At 44.8% G+C, this 15,861-nt stretch overlaps 1 protein-coding gene across 3 annotated transcripts in view; it reads left to right on the top strand.

Moving 5' to 3' along the window:
- The window catches only part of NCKIPSD (NCK interacting protein with SH3 domain), a 143,482-nt gene extending 129,639 nt beyond the window's left edge, over positions 1-13,843 (top strand). For all 3 annotated transcript variants that reach the window (XM_068135396.2, XM_068135407.2, XM_068135416.2), the window contains 2 exons: positions 9,116-9,288; positions 11,900-13,843. In XM_068135396.2, coding sequence (XP_067991497.2) covers positions 9,116-9,288; positions 11,900-12,109 — 383 coding nt within the window. In that variant the 3' untranslated portion in view covers positions 12,110-13,843. The remainder of the gene's footprint in view (positions 1-9,115; positions 9,289-11,899) is intronic.
- The last annotated feature ends 2,018 nt before the right edge of the window (positions 13,844-15,861 follow it).

Here is a 15,861-nt window from a genome sequence, read left to right on the forward strand (position 1 = left end):
GTGTGTGTGTGGTTTTTTGCAGGAGTGGGTGTGTATATGTGTGTTGCAGGTGTGTTTGTGTGTATATATGTGTGTTGCAGGTGTGTGTGTGTGTGTGTTTGTGTGTATATGTGTGTTGCAGGTGTGTGTGTGTGTGTTTGTGTGTATGTGTGTTTTGCAGGTGTGTGTGTGTGTGTGTGTTTGTGTGTATATGTGTGTTGCAGGTGTGTGTGTGTGTGTGTGTGTGTGTGTGTGTTGCAGGTGTGTGTGTGTGTGTGTTTGTGTGTATATGTGTGTGTGTTGCAGGAGTGGGTGTGGTTTTGCATGAATATGTTTTTGTTTGAGTGGTACATGTTGTAAGGGTGGGGGTTGGTTGCTTTCTTGTTTTGGTTTTTTGGTGAGTGAGTGGATGAGGGGCTGTTGATTCTGGGAGTGGAGGCAGTTTTGTTGTTTTTGTCTGTGTTCTCACTGGCTGGGGGTGGGGGTATGTATGCATCCGGGTGTAGCTGCTGCACGTGGAGGCGTATGTGCCCCAGCTGACCGTATCGAGGTTGAAGGGCCGAAACGGGATGATGCTGAGGACCTCGACTAAGGACCCGGTCAGTGAGGAACACTTGTGACCTGGTGTGTTTTGAAATTATATATACTAGGGCATTGCCCGTACGTGGGTGCCCGTTCCTTGCCAAAAAAAAAAAAAAACGCTACCCGTACGCTCTACCCCGCCCGTACGCCCGTAAACAAAAAATAACAACGCTCTTCGCTTCCGCCCTTCGCTCTGACTGAATTGGGAGAAATAATGCGCATAAGAAATCGAATTACGTACCGTAATGGCGGTCAGCTCGTAACGCGCACACTGTCCGGAAGTTCGCATATCGCATATCTATCTATCTATCTATTAATGCCCATTTATTCAATTATCGCCAACGTATTTTGGCTTTTTGCAATTTAATCGCAAGGAAAAGTAGAAAGAGAAGAGGGAAAAAAAGAAAAGCCTTGCCTTGCTGCAAACAGCTGCTGCAAACAACAACAACATGGAAGGCTGCACTGTCCGGAAGTTGGCATATCGCAGTTACGATTATTTTAGTGTTAATGGCCAATTATTCAATTAGCGCCAACGTATTTTGGCTGTTTGCAATTTAATCGCAAGGAAAAGTAGAAAGAGAAGAGGGGAAAAAAGAAAAGCCTTGCATTAACGCATTAACGCTTGCATTGCATTAACGGTTCGGCACACGTGATAGCTCGCTGCTCTCTGATTGGTTGAAGCGTTTTTTGGACATAGCTCGGTAGGTACTTGTCCGATTAATTACAAACCTTGAAAAGGCACATCCTCGGGTCCCCAGCAATATACCTGGCAAGTTTCAAGTATATCGGACCCGTGGTTGTCGAGAAACAGCGGTCACAGACACACAGACAGACACACAGAGATTGCTGGAATTATAGATAGATATATATATATATATATATATATATATATATATATATATATATATATATATATATATATATATATATACTGAAACGCAAAAGAAACTTACCACCTTTGAAACCTTTAAATATCAACAATAACACTGCGTGTAGTAAATGTGTGAACTTATTTGTGGACAATACTGTCCTCGCTGTCAGACAAAACGGTCACGGATGGTCACTTGAACCTTCAATGGTCACTTCATAGCACAGCTGTTGAACAGCCGTTTTGACTGTCAGTGATTAGCCAAGGGGTACGGGATGATTTTAATGAGCTGCACGTGATGTCTTGATATTGGCTTTAAAAAGGCCAGTGCAAAATGGGCATTTTGACCGAAAAATTTGACCATTTTGACCAACTTCAAAAAGACCGAAAACACAAAAGAAACTTACCACCTTTGAAACCTTTAAATATCAACAATAACACTGCGTATAGTAAATGTGTGAACTTATTTGTGGACAATAGTGTCCTCACTGTCAGACAAAACGGTCACGGATAGTCACTTGAACCTTCAATGGTCACTTCATAGCACAGCTGTTGAACAGCCGTTTTGACTGTCAGTGATTAGCCAAGGGGTACGGGATGATTTTAATGAGCTGCACGTGATGTCTTGATATTGGCTTTAAAAAGGCCAGTGCAAAATGGGCATTTTGACCGAAAAATTTGACCATTTTGACCAACTTCAAAAAGACCGAAAACGCAAAAGAAATTTACCACTTGTTTGAAATGTAATAAAATTGTAACAGTTCAAAATAAAACAAACCAACAATTGCTAATTGAAACATTGGCATTTTATTGATGACATGTCAAGTTTTTGACCAAGATACACCATCTCATCAGTTTGTTCTACAGTACAGAACAGCACAGGGTGCAATGTCAGTCCCCTTTCAATAGCGTGTATGGCCACCATTGTTTTGGATACAGACAGTGCATCGTCGGCGTATACTGCCTACCAGTCTTTGGATGGATTGCTGCTGGATTCTGTCCCACTCAGTCCTCAATGTCTGAAGCAGCTCTGCCCGTGTCCTGGCCCTGCCAACTACGCGTCTCCCAAGCTCATCCCACAGGTGCTCTATGGGATTCAGGTCAGGGGAGAGCGCAGGCCACTGCATGGTGTTGATGTTCTCACCTTGGAGAAATGCAGTGGTAAAGCGAGCAGCATGGGGACGAGCGTTGTCATGCTGAAAGGTTCTCAGTTCTGGGTGGTCTAGCAGGAATGGCAGCAGATGAGGTCGCAGGATGTTATCCACATACCGCTGGGCATTAAGATTCCCATCCACAACCACCAGTGGCGTCCTGTACCAGCCTGATATGGCTGCCCACACCATCGCACTTGGGCCACCCCACCTGTTGGCTTGACGCACGCAACAATCGGCATATCGCTCGCCAGTTCTTCTCCAGACACACTCACGCCCATCAGGACTGTCCACACAGAACCTTGACTCATCGCTGAAAGCGACCTCGTTCCACTGCGCCAAGGTCCACCGCTGATGCTGCTGGCACCATCTCTGACGGTTGCGGCGATGGGCAACCGTCATCACGGGGCCTCTGTATGGTCTTCTGGCAGTCAGACCATAGTCATGCAGTCGTCTTCGTGCAGTATCATTGGAGATCCATGGGTTTGCACGCCCCGGAGTTTCTGCCGCAGTGTGGGATGCTGGACGGAATCGATCCCGCAGGTGACTTCGGACCATCTGCCTGTCCTGCCTTGCAGTGGTGACTCTTGGCCTCCCTGATCGAGGTCTGTCATCTGCAGAGTTGTGGAGGGTGTCTGTCCACCAGGGCCGATATCATCTGGTGTGAACAGCCAAGGCGACGTGCCACCTCACGGTAGCTCAGTCCACCTTGCAGCATGCCCAGGGCACGCTGCCGTTGATCCCTTGACAATCGTGGCATGTTGATTGAAATGCCCATTTTGCACTGGCCTTTTTAAAGCCAATATCAAGACATCACGTGCAGCTCATTAAAATCATCCCGTACCCCTTGGCTAATCACTGACAGTCAAAACGGCTGTTCAACAGCTGTGCTATGAAGTGACCATTGAAGGTTCAAGTGACTATCCGTGACCGTTTTGTCTGACAGTGAGGACACTATTGTCCACAAATAAGTTCACACATTTACTATACGCAGTGTTATTGTTGATATTTAAAGGTTTCAAAGGTGGTAAGTTTCTTTTGTGTTTTCGGTCTTTTTGAAGTTGGTCAAAATGGTCAAATTTTTCGGTCAAAATGCCCATTTTGCACTGGCCTTTTTAAAGCCAATATCAAGACATCACGTGCAGCTCATTAAAATCATCCCGTACCCCTTGGCTAATCACTGACAGTCAAAACGGCTGTTCAACAGCTGTGCTATGAAGTGACCATTGAAGGTTCAAGTGACCATCCGTGACCGTTTTGTCTGACAGCGAGGACACTATTGTCCACAAATAAGTTCACACATTTGCTACACGCAGTGTTATTGTTGATATTTAAAGGTTTCAAAGGTGGTAAGTTTCTTTTGCGTTTCAGTATATATATATATATATATATATATATATATATATATATATATATATATATATATATATATATATATATCTATCTATAATTCCAGTAATCTCTGTTTGTATGTTTGTATGTTTGTATGTCTGTATGTCTGTGACCGCTGTTTCTCGACAACCACGGGTCCGATATACTTTAAACTTGCCAGGTATATTGCTGGGGACCCGAGGATGTGCCTTTTCAAGGTTTCATATTAATCGGAGAAGTAGTTACCGAGCTATGTCCAAAAAACGATTCAACCAATCAGAGAGCAGCGAGCTATCACGTGTGCCGAACGTGGCGAACAGACTCTGCCTCGGACGGCACATTTGAGAGCGTATTCATTTATGTCACGTTGGCAAACTATGTTGCCGCTATGTTGGCGTTAAACGATGTTTTAAAACTAATTAAAACTAATTTGCGATTCTTTCGCTTTCCTGCGCGTTTGTGCATGCTATGGCGATTTCTTTACCAAACTCCGCAAGCCGTTCGCTTTGGACCAAACCATTTCATGTAAATAGAGGGGGGGGATTGTCACCGTACTCGCAAGCCGTTCGCTTTGGACCAAACCATTTCATGTAAATAGAGGGGGGGGATATAATTTTAGATATAGATATAGTACGGGCATGCCCTAGTATATATAACTGTAAGAAATAGTAGAAACTCCAAAGTACGAGCAGGGCGTCTCATTTGTATTGAATATATAATCGTTAGATTAAATAAGACGCGGACGTAGCTTCAGGACGTCGATCTTCCGTCGATCTTCCGATCACTTCCGTTGAACTTGGGGCTGACTCAGAAGAAGACCTTTGTTGGTCGAAAGCTTGTCGACAATTAAAGATCGACGTCCTGAAGCTACCTCCGCGTCTTATTTAATCTAACGATTATATATATATATATATATATATATATATATATATATATATATATATATATTGTTACTGACACGACTTATTGAGATGTTATGCTGGGCCGAGCGGAATGGCCGCCGTGTTCGCACAAGTTACCCGATTATACTCGAACGTTGGCCGAATCGCGCTACGCTAGATCAATGAAGGAAAGGACACAACGGCTGGGTTAAATGACACGACACCAGGGGTACAGTTCTCAAGACCTCCGGAGGAGGTTATAATATGGGTTTGCAGAACGTTTAGATTACACGCACTAGAGGTACAGCACAGAAAGGTGGGCACTTAAACACGGTCTTATCTTAGCCCCGACAGACCACAGATAAACGGGACAAGACTGACTCACACAGGGATTGATGGCAAGGAGGGGCAGGTAGTCGATGGCTCAAGGTGCACCTTGGCTCAGGGGCAGAATCGACCCGGTCCGGTCCAGAGATGCGGGAGGTATCCAGCGCTTGGAGGTGGCGACTTCTCTCTCCAAGCTGGGGGCGCATCTGACGTCACCTCCGGTAAGTGGCTGCGTATATCCAGCGGGGAGTGACACGCCCTCGGCTCGTTAGCTCCGCCCCAGATGGAATCGGTCCGCCGCTTCTTATTGGGTGCGGGGGGGGGTTACCGGGCTCCGCCCTTGACGAGGAGCTGACAGTCAGCCCCTGTGTGGTAACCCCGTCGGAGCACATGGGCAATGGCGGCTAACCAAGCCAGAGTGAGGACGCACACTCCCCGCGCCGCCGCCGCGCCGCCCCCGCTGTTGTTGTAGTTGTTGTTGTTGTTGTAGTTTCATGAGGAAGATGGGAGGATGCGGAGATGAGATTGTGGGGAGGTATTGGGAGGTCCTAAACTTACTACTGGTGCCATACAATCACATTCTGGTGCAACGAAGAGTCAGAATTAATGGAAACGAGTCCTTAACTGACATAGACTAAGAATAACTAGCAAGATGTCCTATAGTTGTCTACGTGAGATGCGGTGAACCTGGGCACGACATTTAATGGGGGAAAAAGGGGAAGGTCGGTTCTACAGAGTGTTGTTTACAGACAATGGGACTAGGGAATGGGGGATTGGGGATAGTTGGGGAGTATTGGGGAAATAGGGGAATATTTACAAGCGGATATGGATGGAGGCCAAATCCCATATCCGCAACAATATATATATATATATATATATTGTTATGTCTGGTGGGGTAAAGGAATATCTAGAGCCAGGTAGATCTGAATAGGTAACATGCTTCATCTGTCGCGATAGGGAATCTACTTGTAATAAGTTCTGTGTCGTCCGGTTTGTCGGGTTAAGATGTATACCTGTGAACATACCAGGATGTTCCAGTGCTAGGTAGTTAGGGATTAAAGATAACAGCCCCTGTGTGTCAAACCTGGTAGTCAAACCTTCGTCCCTTATGGCAATGCACACCTGTAGACAATTAGACAGGTCCCTAGCGCAACATTAAATAATTCCCTTCCCTGACAGTGACTTCGGAAGGAACAGGCAAGGAAACCAGTTCAGGGCACCGCCGATGATGGCCACCGCCAGCTACACCTCCGGCAGGCCTCGAGTAGCACGCGCTATCACCACGCTACAGGGAACGAGTGATGGGTTGGCGCGGTAGGCGCGAACCTCCAGCCAACGAGTCGGTGGAGGGCACTGATTGGGTGGCGCGCCAAGGCTGACGTCACCACCGCAAAGTTATATGAGGGTGCGTCGAACGCCAATTTCCTCTCTTCGTCTTGCGCAGTACGGCTCTTGCAGTCTTGCAGATCCAGCAGTTCTCTTGCACTCTTGGACATCCGGCGCTTCTGGCTTGTGCAGCTTCCTCTGGCCCTCTTGCCCGTTCAGCTCGAACCCTTGTGCTTTCTGGCTGTCTCTGGCTGTCTTGTGCTTTCTGCGCTTCCCTGCTTGGTCTTGGGAGGTCCCTGGTGGTCGTTGGCTCAGGCCTTCACGGTGCTTTGGAGTTTGGAGCGAGGGACCTCGTGGTGTGCGATCGGCGCTTGTGGAGCTTGGAGCGAGGCCTGGTGGTGCGCGAGCGGGGTCGAACGGAGCCGTGTTTGGACAGCAGACTATACAAGACGACAGACAAGATAAGCCCGCACCCACAGAACATTTCACACGACGATTCTTTTCCTTTCATCCATTCCTGTCTCGTTTCTGAAATCTGTGTGTGGGGACGTCCCGATTAGGATATTTATTACCGGCGCGTGCTTTTCCTGTCCCACCATCCTTGTGAATAAACCCTTATATTATTTTCTGTATATATATCTGAACGCAGTTTCCGTGTGGTTGATTTAACAGGTAAGACCGCAGGGGTCTCGTGCCCCCCCCTCCATCCCGCGCGCTTTGGTTTTCGCCATTGAAAGTCCGCCATTGAGTTTCGCCTCGAGAGCTAAGGCCTTCGCGATCGGCTTCCGTTACCGCCTGATTTTAATCAAAGGCGGCCGCACGACAATATATTCAAAGATATTGATGCTTTTTGCCAGTCTGAGTAATTCTTACTTTAAAGCAGCATATGATTATGCAAGTGGCACACATTGACCAGAAACCGTCAAAAAGGGCGGTGTGTGTGTGTGTGTGTGTGTGTGTGTGTGTGTGTGTGTGTGTGTGTGTGTGTGTGTGTGTGTGTGTGTGTGTGTGTGTGTGTGTGTGTGTGTGTGTGTGTGTGTGTGTGTGTGTGTGTGTGTGTGTGTGTGTGTGTGTGTGTGTGTTTTTGCATGCATGCGTGTGCGTGTATGCTGCCCCTCCCCCTCATTTTTCTTGCTAGTGAGTAAAAAAAACAAACATATATATACTACTTCTTCCTTACAATAGTTGCGTGATGTGTTATGGACCCCGGCCTTTTTCGTTCAGTGCGATGAAAGTCTCTTTGTCTGCTGGTCATTTCTCGGATTTACTTCTATCACATTAGAGGTGCTATTTTAACATGATCGTAAGATACCTGCCGATGAAACTTCTTGTTCTCTGGTGGCGACAAACGACTTTACTTTGACTCCTTTCCTGTTGCCTTCTAATTTGGCATGATGGCTTTTGCATTCTGATTGTTTTGCATTAACATTCCGGAACTGTGATTTGATTTTTTTTTCCTTGTTGTGTTGCACAATTGAAATGAGACTATCTTTGCATACTCGACATAATCTAATTGTATTCTTTCATCCATTGCTTGGTTAATTTTGTGGTGTTTTTTTTGGGGGGGAGTGTGGGTGCGGGAGGGTGGGAGAGAGAGGGTGGGAGAGGGGCTGTCACTGTGACAAGATATGAGTGGCTGTACTGCAGCATTTTTCAAACTCTGTCCCATCGTGCATTGCATGGTAGCTGATTTTTCCTATTTGTACTAAACGCAATACCAAGTGGAGGATATGGAACCAGTCTACCCAATGACGAGCTGCTTTAAAAAAAAAAAAAAAAAAACCTTACATTTGACTTTATGTGGTGGGGAGATTTTTTTTTGATTTTTTTTTTTAATGGTCACATTAGTATATTTTTCTGACTGAGGTTGGTGAAAGTGGGGGAGGTCTTCAAAACGTAACACTCTTGGAGAAAATGGGAGATTTGACTGTGGGGTCATTATCTGTCTCAAATCCCAAGAGACGCAATGCTTGTGATCACATGTAATACCATCTTTTTCTACCACACGCAATACCTTATTCCGTTTGCCTTTGTGACCTTGCACTTGGTTTAAACCCCTCTATATAGGAAATAATACCCAGGAGCCATTTTTCAAGATGACATTTCCTTATTCTGACCAGAGAATTGCCTTGTTCCGCTGCATTGATTGGAGCTGAAAAATCGATCGAATCTCAACAGAACCAGCAGCGCATCCAATTTTTGCCAAATGCCGCAACATCTTTGCTGGATTGTGTTTCACATCTGCCATTATTAATTGTTGCTGATTATAGGAGTTGGTTAATACACTACTCACAATAAGTTAGGGATATTGTGGGAGTGACTTTATTTATTTTTATAGGGGTTAGGGTTAGGGTATTGAAATCAAGAATGGTGTGTTTTTTCACACTCATTAATAACCATAGAATTAGGACCAACAACTTTTTTCAACATAATTAATACACAAAATCAACCACACCGAAGAACCTGCCAATATCCCTAACTTATTGTGAGTCGTGTATATTATGTTAACATCAAGAAGGTAAGGTGGTAACTTGATATTTTGTGTGGATGTGATGTATTACATGTAATTATTGTGTGTGTGATGTGTCACATGTAATTGATTGCTGTTCTATGATGCAATATGCCGCTAGAGGACCCTGTGAGGATGTTTAACCATGAGCCGCGACCACCACACGCCGTCCTGAAGTTCCTTCAGGACATGTTTTCCAACCCGTTGACAGCGGCCATCTTCTACCACACTGATATGCTTGTCATGATAGACATCATTGTTCGACAGCTGTCCGACCTTTCTCCTGGAGATGAGGTATCTTTACACGCATGAGTACTTTGATTGTTTGAACTTTATTAATCTCCAATATGTAAAGCGTGAAACCTTTACATATTGGATCCCTGGTGTTGGGCTAGCGGTTAGGGTGCCGGCTTAGGATCCTAGGATCCTGGGTTCGAATCCCGGTCGATCGCTGAATTAACGCCAGGGGGGTTGACTCAGCCTGTCATCCTTCCGAGGTCGGCTAATTGAGTACCAGTTCACTGGTAATTCCCTGTTTGTCGTTAAGGGCGGCAAAAAGGGTTGGCGTCAGGAAGGGCATCCGGCCGTAAAACATTGCTTCAAAAAGGGGACCGAAAAACAACAACAACCACGGTTCCCGAAAAAGGCCAACCCCCGCTTTGCGGGGAAAAATGGCCTCTAAAGGTGGTTATATTTTTTTAATATATGTAAAGCGTGAAACCGCTGCTGATAGAATATGTGTGTTAGTAGTGAGTTTATCTCTCGACTGTCTGGTCGTGAGGTTGATTCCCGGCCGAGTTCAAATTTTACGAAATGTGGGAGCTGCAATGGAGACCTCATGGTGAAGAGCACTCGATATTTTGGGGAGCAAGTTAATTAACGGGATGGCTGCTCTTCCATCTGTAATTGTTGTGTATGTAAAACATCCTCAGCTGTCGTTCACGAACGTATGCTTTTGACTTTGTTTCCGGGGCAACACGTTTGTTTGATCGACATAATGTGATGTATGACTGGCGTAATGGCCGCACACTCATTTCTAAGCCATCTAGCGTGGGTTTGAATCCAGGCCCAGCTATAAACTGTCATCCTAGTGTTTCACTGGCAGGATTTTTTTTTTTTTTTTTTTTTTTTTTGGGGATACAAGATCGAGGCTCGTGAAAGAGCTAACATTAATCACACAAAAAAAAAAACCGAAACAAAAAACAAGGGGAGCGGCAGACAAGATGGGGAGAGAGGGGGAAGGACACAAACAACATTTGAGAGCAGGGACATCGGGAGGACTTGGGGGGAGGTGGGAGAGGAATAAAACATATGAACACTGCAAGGACTCTGGGGTGAATTACTGGGGGTAGAAAAGATCAAGGTTTTCGATGGGGGAAGATAAGAGATGGTGGTGAACAGCTGTTTTAAAGACCTGGAGGGAGGAGTGGGATTGAAGGGAGTGGGGGAGTTTGTTCCAGAGGCGGGAGAAAAGGGGAATGAAAGAGTGAAGGTGAGCAGAGAGCCGAGACTTTGGCAGTTTAACCATAAGAGGGTTGCAGGCAGATCTTGTGCGACCTGAAAGAATATTGGGGGGACAGAGCACAGAGAGAGCTGGATGAGCAAGGCCGGAGAGGAGTCGGTAGAAGACAGAAAGACCACCAACCTGCCTGCGGTGAGTGAGTGAAAGGCCCTCGGAGTTGACTACATCGCAGGAGATTCCAATGATTCTGAAAGCTTTGGCCTCAACAGCGTGAAGCCGAGCAAGGTGTGAGGCAGGAGCACCAGCCCAGAGGGGGGAACAGTATTCCATTGAGCTGCGGATGAAAAATTGTGTGTGTGTCCCACTGATTCATCAGTGTGTGTGTGTCCATGAACAAATTACTAATTCCTTCCCAAACCTACTGCTGGGAAGGAAATGGCAAACCACCCAGCATAACCCTTGCCAGGAAACTGCTTTGGAAGCACCAACACTCTGCAACAGAGTATAGTACATCAGAATGTGGGATGTGGCAATGGCACAGCCTTGGTTTCATTTAACGTTCAGAGATTGTTGTAATTGTCCATGCGGTTTCTCCATCGTTTGACTTAACTTTTCATTTTTCTTCCAAATGAGTGATTGAACCAATTACATCTTGCATTTGGATGACTACTGTACTTTAATACAGTGTACAATGAAGGAAAAAACTTTTGGGCAGGAGGGGGCTCCCACGTTTAGTCCGTGTTCTTACTCTATCAACTTATAAATGACTTTTGTTGTGCTGAATTGTATATTGAGAGTCCAATAATTGATTATTTTTCCCTCTGCCACCCGGAGGTTATGTTTTCATCTCTGTTTGTGTCTGTTTATTTGTCTGTTAACATGATATCTCAAAAAGTTATGGATGGATTCAGACGAAACTTGGTGGTCAGGTTGGGTGTGCAATAAGGACGAATTGATTAGCTTTTGTTGAAGATCCAGATCCAGATGCAGATACGAGAATTTTGAAAATGATTCTTCACAATTGAGAGGTCGGGCTAAAAACAATATGTAGCCCGATATTTCAAAAAGTTGTGGATGGATTTTGATAAAACTTGGTTGGATGAGTTGGTTTGGTGACGAGAACAAGCCGATTAGATTTTGGTTCAGGTCCGAATCCAGATTCGGCCTATCAGTGGATACAAAATGGAGACTGTTCAGCCTGGCAGACATATGTGCTTTACCGAGTGCCCTTCTAGTTGCTACTGCAATCTCATTAACCTCATTGCATACTGACATTTTGAGAATTTTCTTTGAATGAATGAATTTGTTTTTTCTCTTGTGCAGTTGCTTCACTTCCTCTAATGAACAAGACCAAAATCTGTAACCCTTTCACTGGGTTTTAACACCCTGCACCTCTTTTTCTTAACTCTCCTTTTGTTGTTTTTAACCTTCAACCAACCGCAGATACGAACGGAATACCTGTCCCTCATGCATGCCACGATTCGTACGACAGATTACATGGACCATGGACATCGGCTCCAGGACCTTCGACGCTGTCTGCGTCGGATTCTCGGCGAGGAAACCTCTGAGGGAGACGCCCACTGCCAAATGGACAAGAGAATTGCCAAGCAAATCTGTGAGGACTTTCCATCCATTGCTGACGAGGAGGGATGAGCCCATAACCGTTGCTCTTTCTTCCTCTCTTTTTTTCTCTTTTGCATTCGGGGAACGGATGCGTGAAGCCAACAATCCTTGGATTTGTATCGGAATTTCTGGTTGACTTCGGTGGCTCTTGCAGCCAATTGCACTTTTCAAGAGCTTGGTCAGTCGCATCTTGTGAAAACGCACTCGAGGTGAATTCTTATCGAACCGCATGGGATAACGCATTCTGCGATCCACTCCTGTTGCTTCGTATCCCATTCCCTCCATGGATTCTTCGTTTTCATCCGGCTCTGATTCACAGTGCTTTACGACTGCCCAGGACCAGTTTGAGATCCTTCAATGGGGGTTTTCAGATGCTGCGTGACTGACTTTTCCATTGAACGTTGTTATCTCAGGTCGTGCAGTAACTAATATATCATTCCTTGGCTTTGGAACACTTTTTAGTATTTGATACTTGGTCCTGTCCTTGCATCATGCCATGTTGTGCCTGTCCACATTTGCCATTACCTGCCCTTTCTGAGATTCATTCTTCTCTCGAAGACCATTAAGGCAGGTCGTTTTGGGTGTCGGAGTCGGAACATGATCCGTTCAGTGGACAGGTTTCCACTTCAGTTATTATTCTATAACTTGCTTTCTGTTTGTTTGTTTCGTTTTTCCTTTGTTTTCTTTTGAATTCTTTCACATGCACGATTTTTTTTTGTCCTTTTCGAATGAATATCATCCACTCTAATTGTGCTTTTTATAGTCTGGAGGTTTGCGCTGCCTATTTGCCTTGTAAGCCAGACATTTGGTCTGATTTCTCACGCCACAAATGTCTGTTACAGAAAGTACCTGTTTTTGATCCCATTGTTTGACCCATTTTGTGCCATGCAATCACTGCCTTGTCTCAACACACAGACCCTCCCATCCCCCTCCCCCTTATTGCCCCCCTTTCCCACTACTCCAATCTCTTCCAGCCTTTCTTGGCACTGTTGCCAGCCTATTCCCCCTGATCTTTGGTTTACTCTTCCTTTTGTTTATAATCTGCTAGTTCATTGCTCTATGCCAAACTGTATACAAATGTTGCTATCGCAGTTCCCCATTCACTGCATTATGTACATAATTCTTATTAATAATATTATATATTTCACAACACTATTATCCAAAACACAAATGTTAGCTTTCCATGTGAAAGTCATATCATGAACTCTTTTGGTTTTTTTGAGAGGGGGGTGGAGGGGAGGGTGGGTTGTGGGCTTGTGCACCGTGTACCTGGAGCAGTGTTGTGATGACTTGCGGTGGCACAGTGCCTGATAATGATGTGGTGCGTGCCCAATCGCATCTCGACTTGCACATATAAATTCAGTATTAGTCACGGTGGATAATGCTGCCAAAGTAGTCATACGAGAAGTGCTTTTTAGCTCTGTGCACACTGTGCTCGGTTAATTGTACCAATGGAGATGTTTAGAGGGCACATGCATTGCTGGTAGTACTGCTTTCTACACTTGCATGTTCACAATGATTAATAACCAGCAGAAAGACGCAATGTTTTGCATGATTCGGCGATCAACAAGTGCAGAAGCTGCTCTGGATAGCAGCCCAGGAAATAGAGAAATAAATGTATTTACGCTGGCTTTGAGTAATGTTAAATAACCAGTTCTTGCCAAATGGCTCCTTTGGTTTGGCTCCCTGTGAGTGTGCTTTGCCCGCACATCTGCTCTACTCTGGTCTGTCTCACATGCCAATAAAAGGGTACATACTAGTAAAGGGCGTCTGCAACACTTTTTCAAGGAAGTTTCAAAAATTGAACGTTTTTTGCAGCGTCTCTAATGGATATGAGGTTGCATGGGAACGAAATCCCACAGCTATGAAAAAGGTTTATGACTGTTAGCAGGTCCACTCAATGGCATCTTCTGCTATGATCATTGGTGGAAGAACTCTGGGCTCCTGATTGGCCCAATGCAAATTTAGGAATTGCCCACGCTGTTTCAGCAATTGACTTGGAGTCGTCAGCAGCTTAAATATTTGGGGGTTTATCTATCTCTCACAAGGCTTTGTCACATGCTAATTGGAGCACTGGAGGATGGTATCTTGGCTAAGTTGAAAGACTCGGGTGGGTTACTGAAGGTCCTCTCTCTGCATGGAAGAACACTTTTGCTTGAACAGTTTAATTCTCAAACAGTTTTTCAACCTTTCCTGTATCAGTGTTCCAGGACATTTTCTGGCTAATGTGCAAGGGAAATTGGATTGCCTTTGGAATGGTAAGCACTGGGAATCATTGGGTGTTCTGAGCTTGCATCGTTGTGGAGGGAGGACATGGATAATGCAACCTTCACATACACGGATTATTCTTACGAGTCCTTACGGATCGCCAACTCGTAGTCAATCACAAGCATCCGTAAATAACTCGCTGGTATCCGTAGATAACTCGTCACAACTCGCAACAACTTTTGACATGTCAAAAATCATCTTCCGTTATTTACGGATGCTTGCGATTGACTACGAGTTGGCGATCCGTAAGGACTCGTAAGAATAATCCGTGTATGTGAAGCCACCCTTACCCTACTTTCATTTCCATATTTATACATTCAGGCTACAGACTGCAAAATGTGTCTAAAGTGTCAAAAGTCTTAAAGGGTAAAAGAGGTATTTTGGTTCTTGGCTGCAGGCTATCTTTCATGTATCTTCATGTGACCCCAATGGTGCACACCAGCTTCATTTTTCTTTAAGCTTAGGCTACAACCTCTTAGTTAAACTTCCCAAGTCTAGACTGATTACTCACCTCGACTCTCTCATTCCAAGCTTCACCCGTCTCTGGAACCAAATTCCAGAGGTTGTTCTGCCCCTCTTCCCTCCAGGGCTTAAGGTAAGCAGTCAACCACCATCTCTTATTCCCAATTCTGTCCTATCTTTATTACCTCTATTCCCCTTTCCGTAGCCAAGCATCTTGCTTGCTTGCTTGTTTGTTTCCTCCCCTCCTCCATCATCAGGTTTGTTCATTCCCTTGATGATTATCCCACTATCAGATATGTCTTGCTCTTGCATGAGCCTCACTTCCCAAGAACCATAAAGAGAAAAAGGGCAGATTTCCCTTGTTGCCTTCGAATGCCTTGTCAGTGGCACATTGCCTTCGTTTTATGAGGAAGTACTGAAGACTTGGATTGCAGTTGCGGGGCAAGAAAATGATCCTGACCACTGTAAAGAAATGTTGGAAGAGCCACTTTCTTTCAACCCCGTTTTACATGCTCCAATGTTTGCTTCTTTCTTAATAAGGGAACAAATGCTTTCTGAGGGTATAATAACAGTGGTGTCTGGGATGATGGGGAGAGGGGAGTTCTCTCACTTCATAGTCCACACTGCTGCCATTAAGCGAAAAATTCATAGATTTCATAATACAGTCGTTATGGCAAACACATTACAAAAAGGTTTTGCATTTTTGGATGCCGTCTTGGATTTATGGCAGCCATTTTGAAATTTCTCGGCTATACTATACGAATTGGTTGTTTTGGGTCACTTAAACCGATAAAATTCGATGTTATAGTTGTCAAATTAATGTGTTATCCCTTGTTTTATGCAATATTATTTGTTGCATAAATATTTTGTTCATTAACTCCGCCACCTAAGGTGGTTGGAGGTTATGTTTTCACCTGTTTGTGAACAGGATATCTCAGTCGTGGACGGATTCAGATGAAATTTGAAAGAGGTTGGATGTGCCAAAGACAAATCGATTTGATTTTGGTGAGGATCTGGATACGAGGTTTTTTTACAGCGTAGCCCATTGGGAA

This window comes from Myxine glutinosa, chromosome 1, assembly GCF_964187855.1.
Source record: "Myxine glutinosa chromosome 1, kmMyxGlut1.1, whole genome shotgun sequence".
Lineage (NCBI taxonomy): Eukaryota > Metazoa > Chordata > Myxini > Myxiniformes > Myxinidae > Myxine > Myxine glutinosa.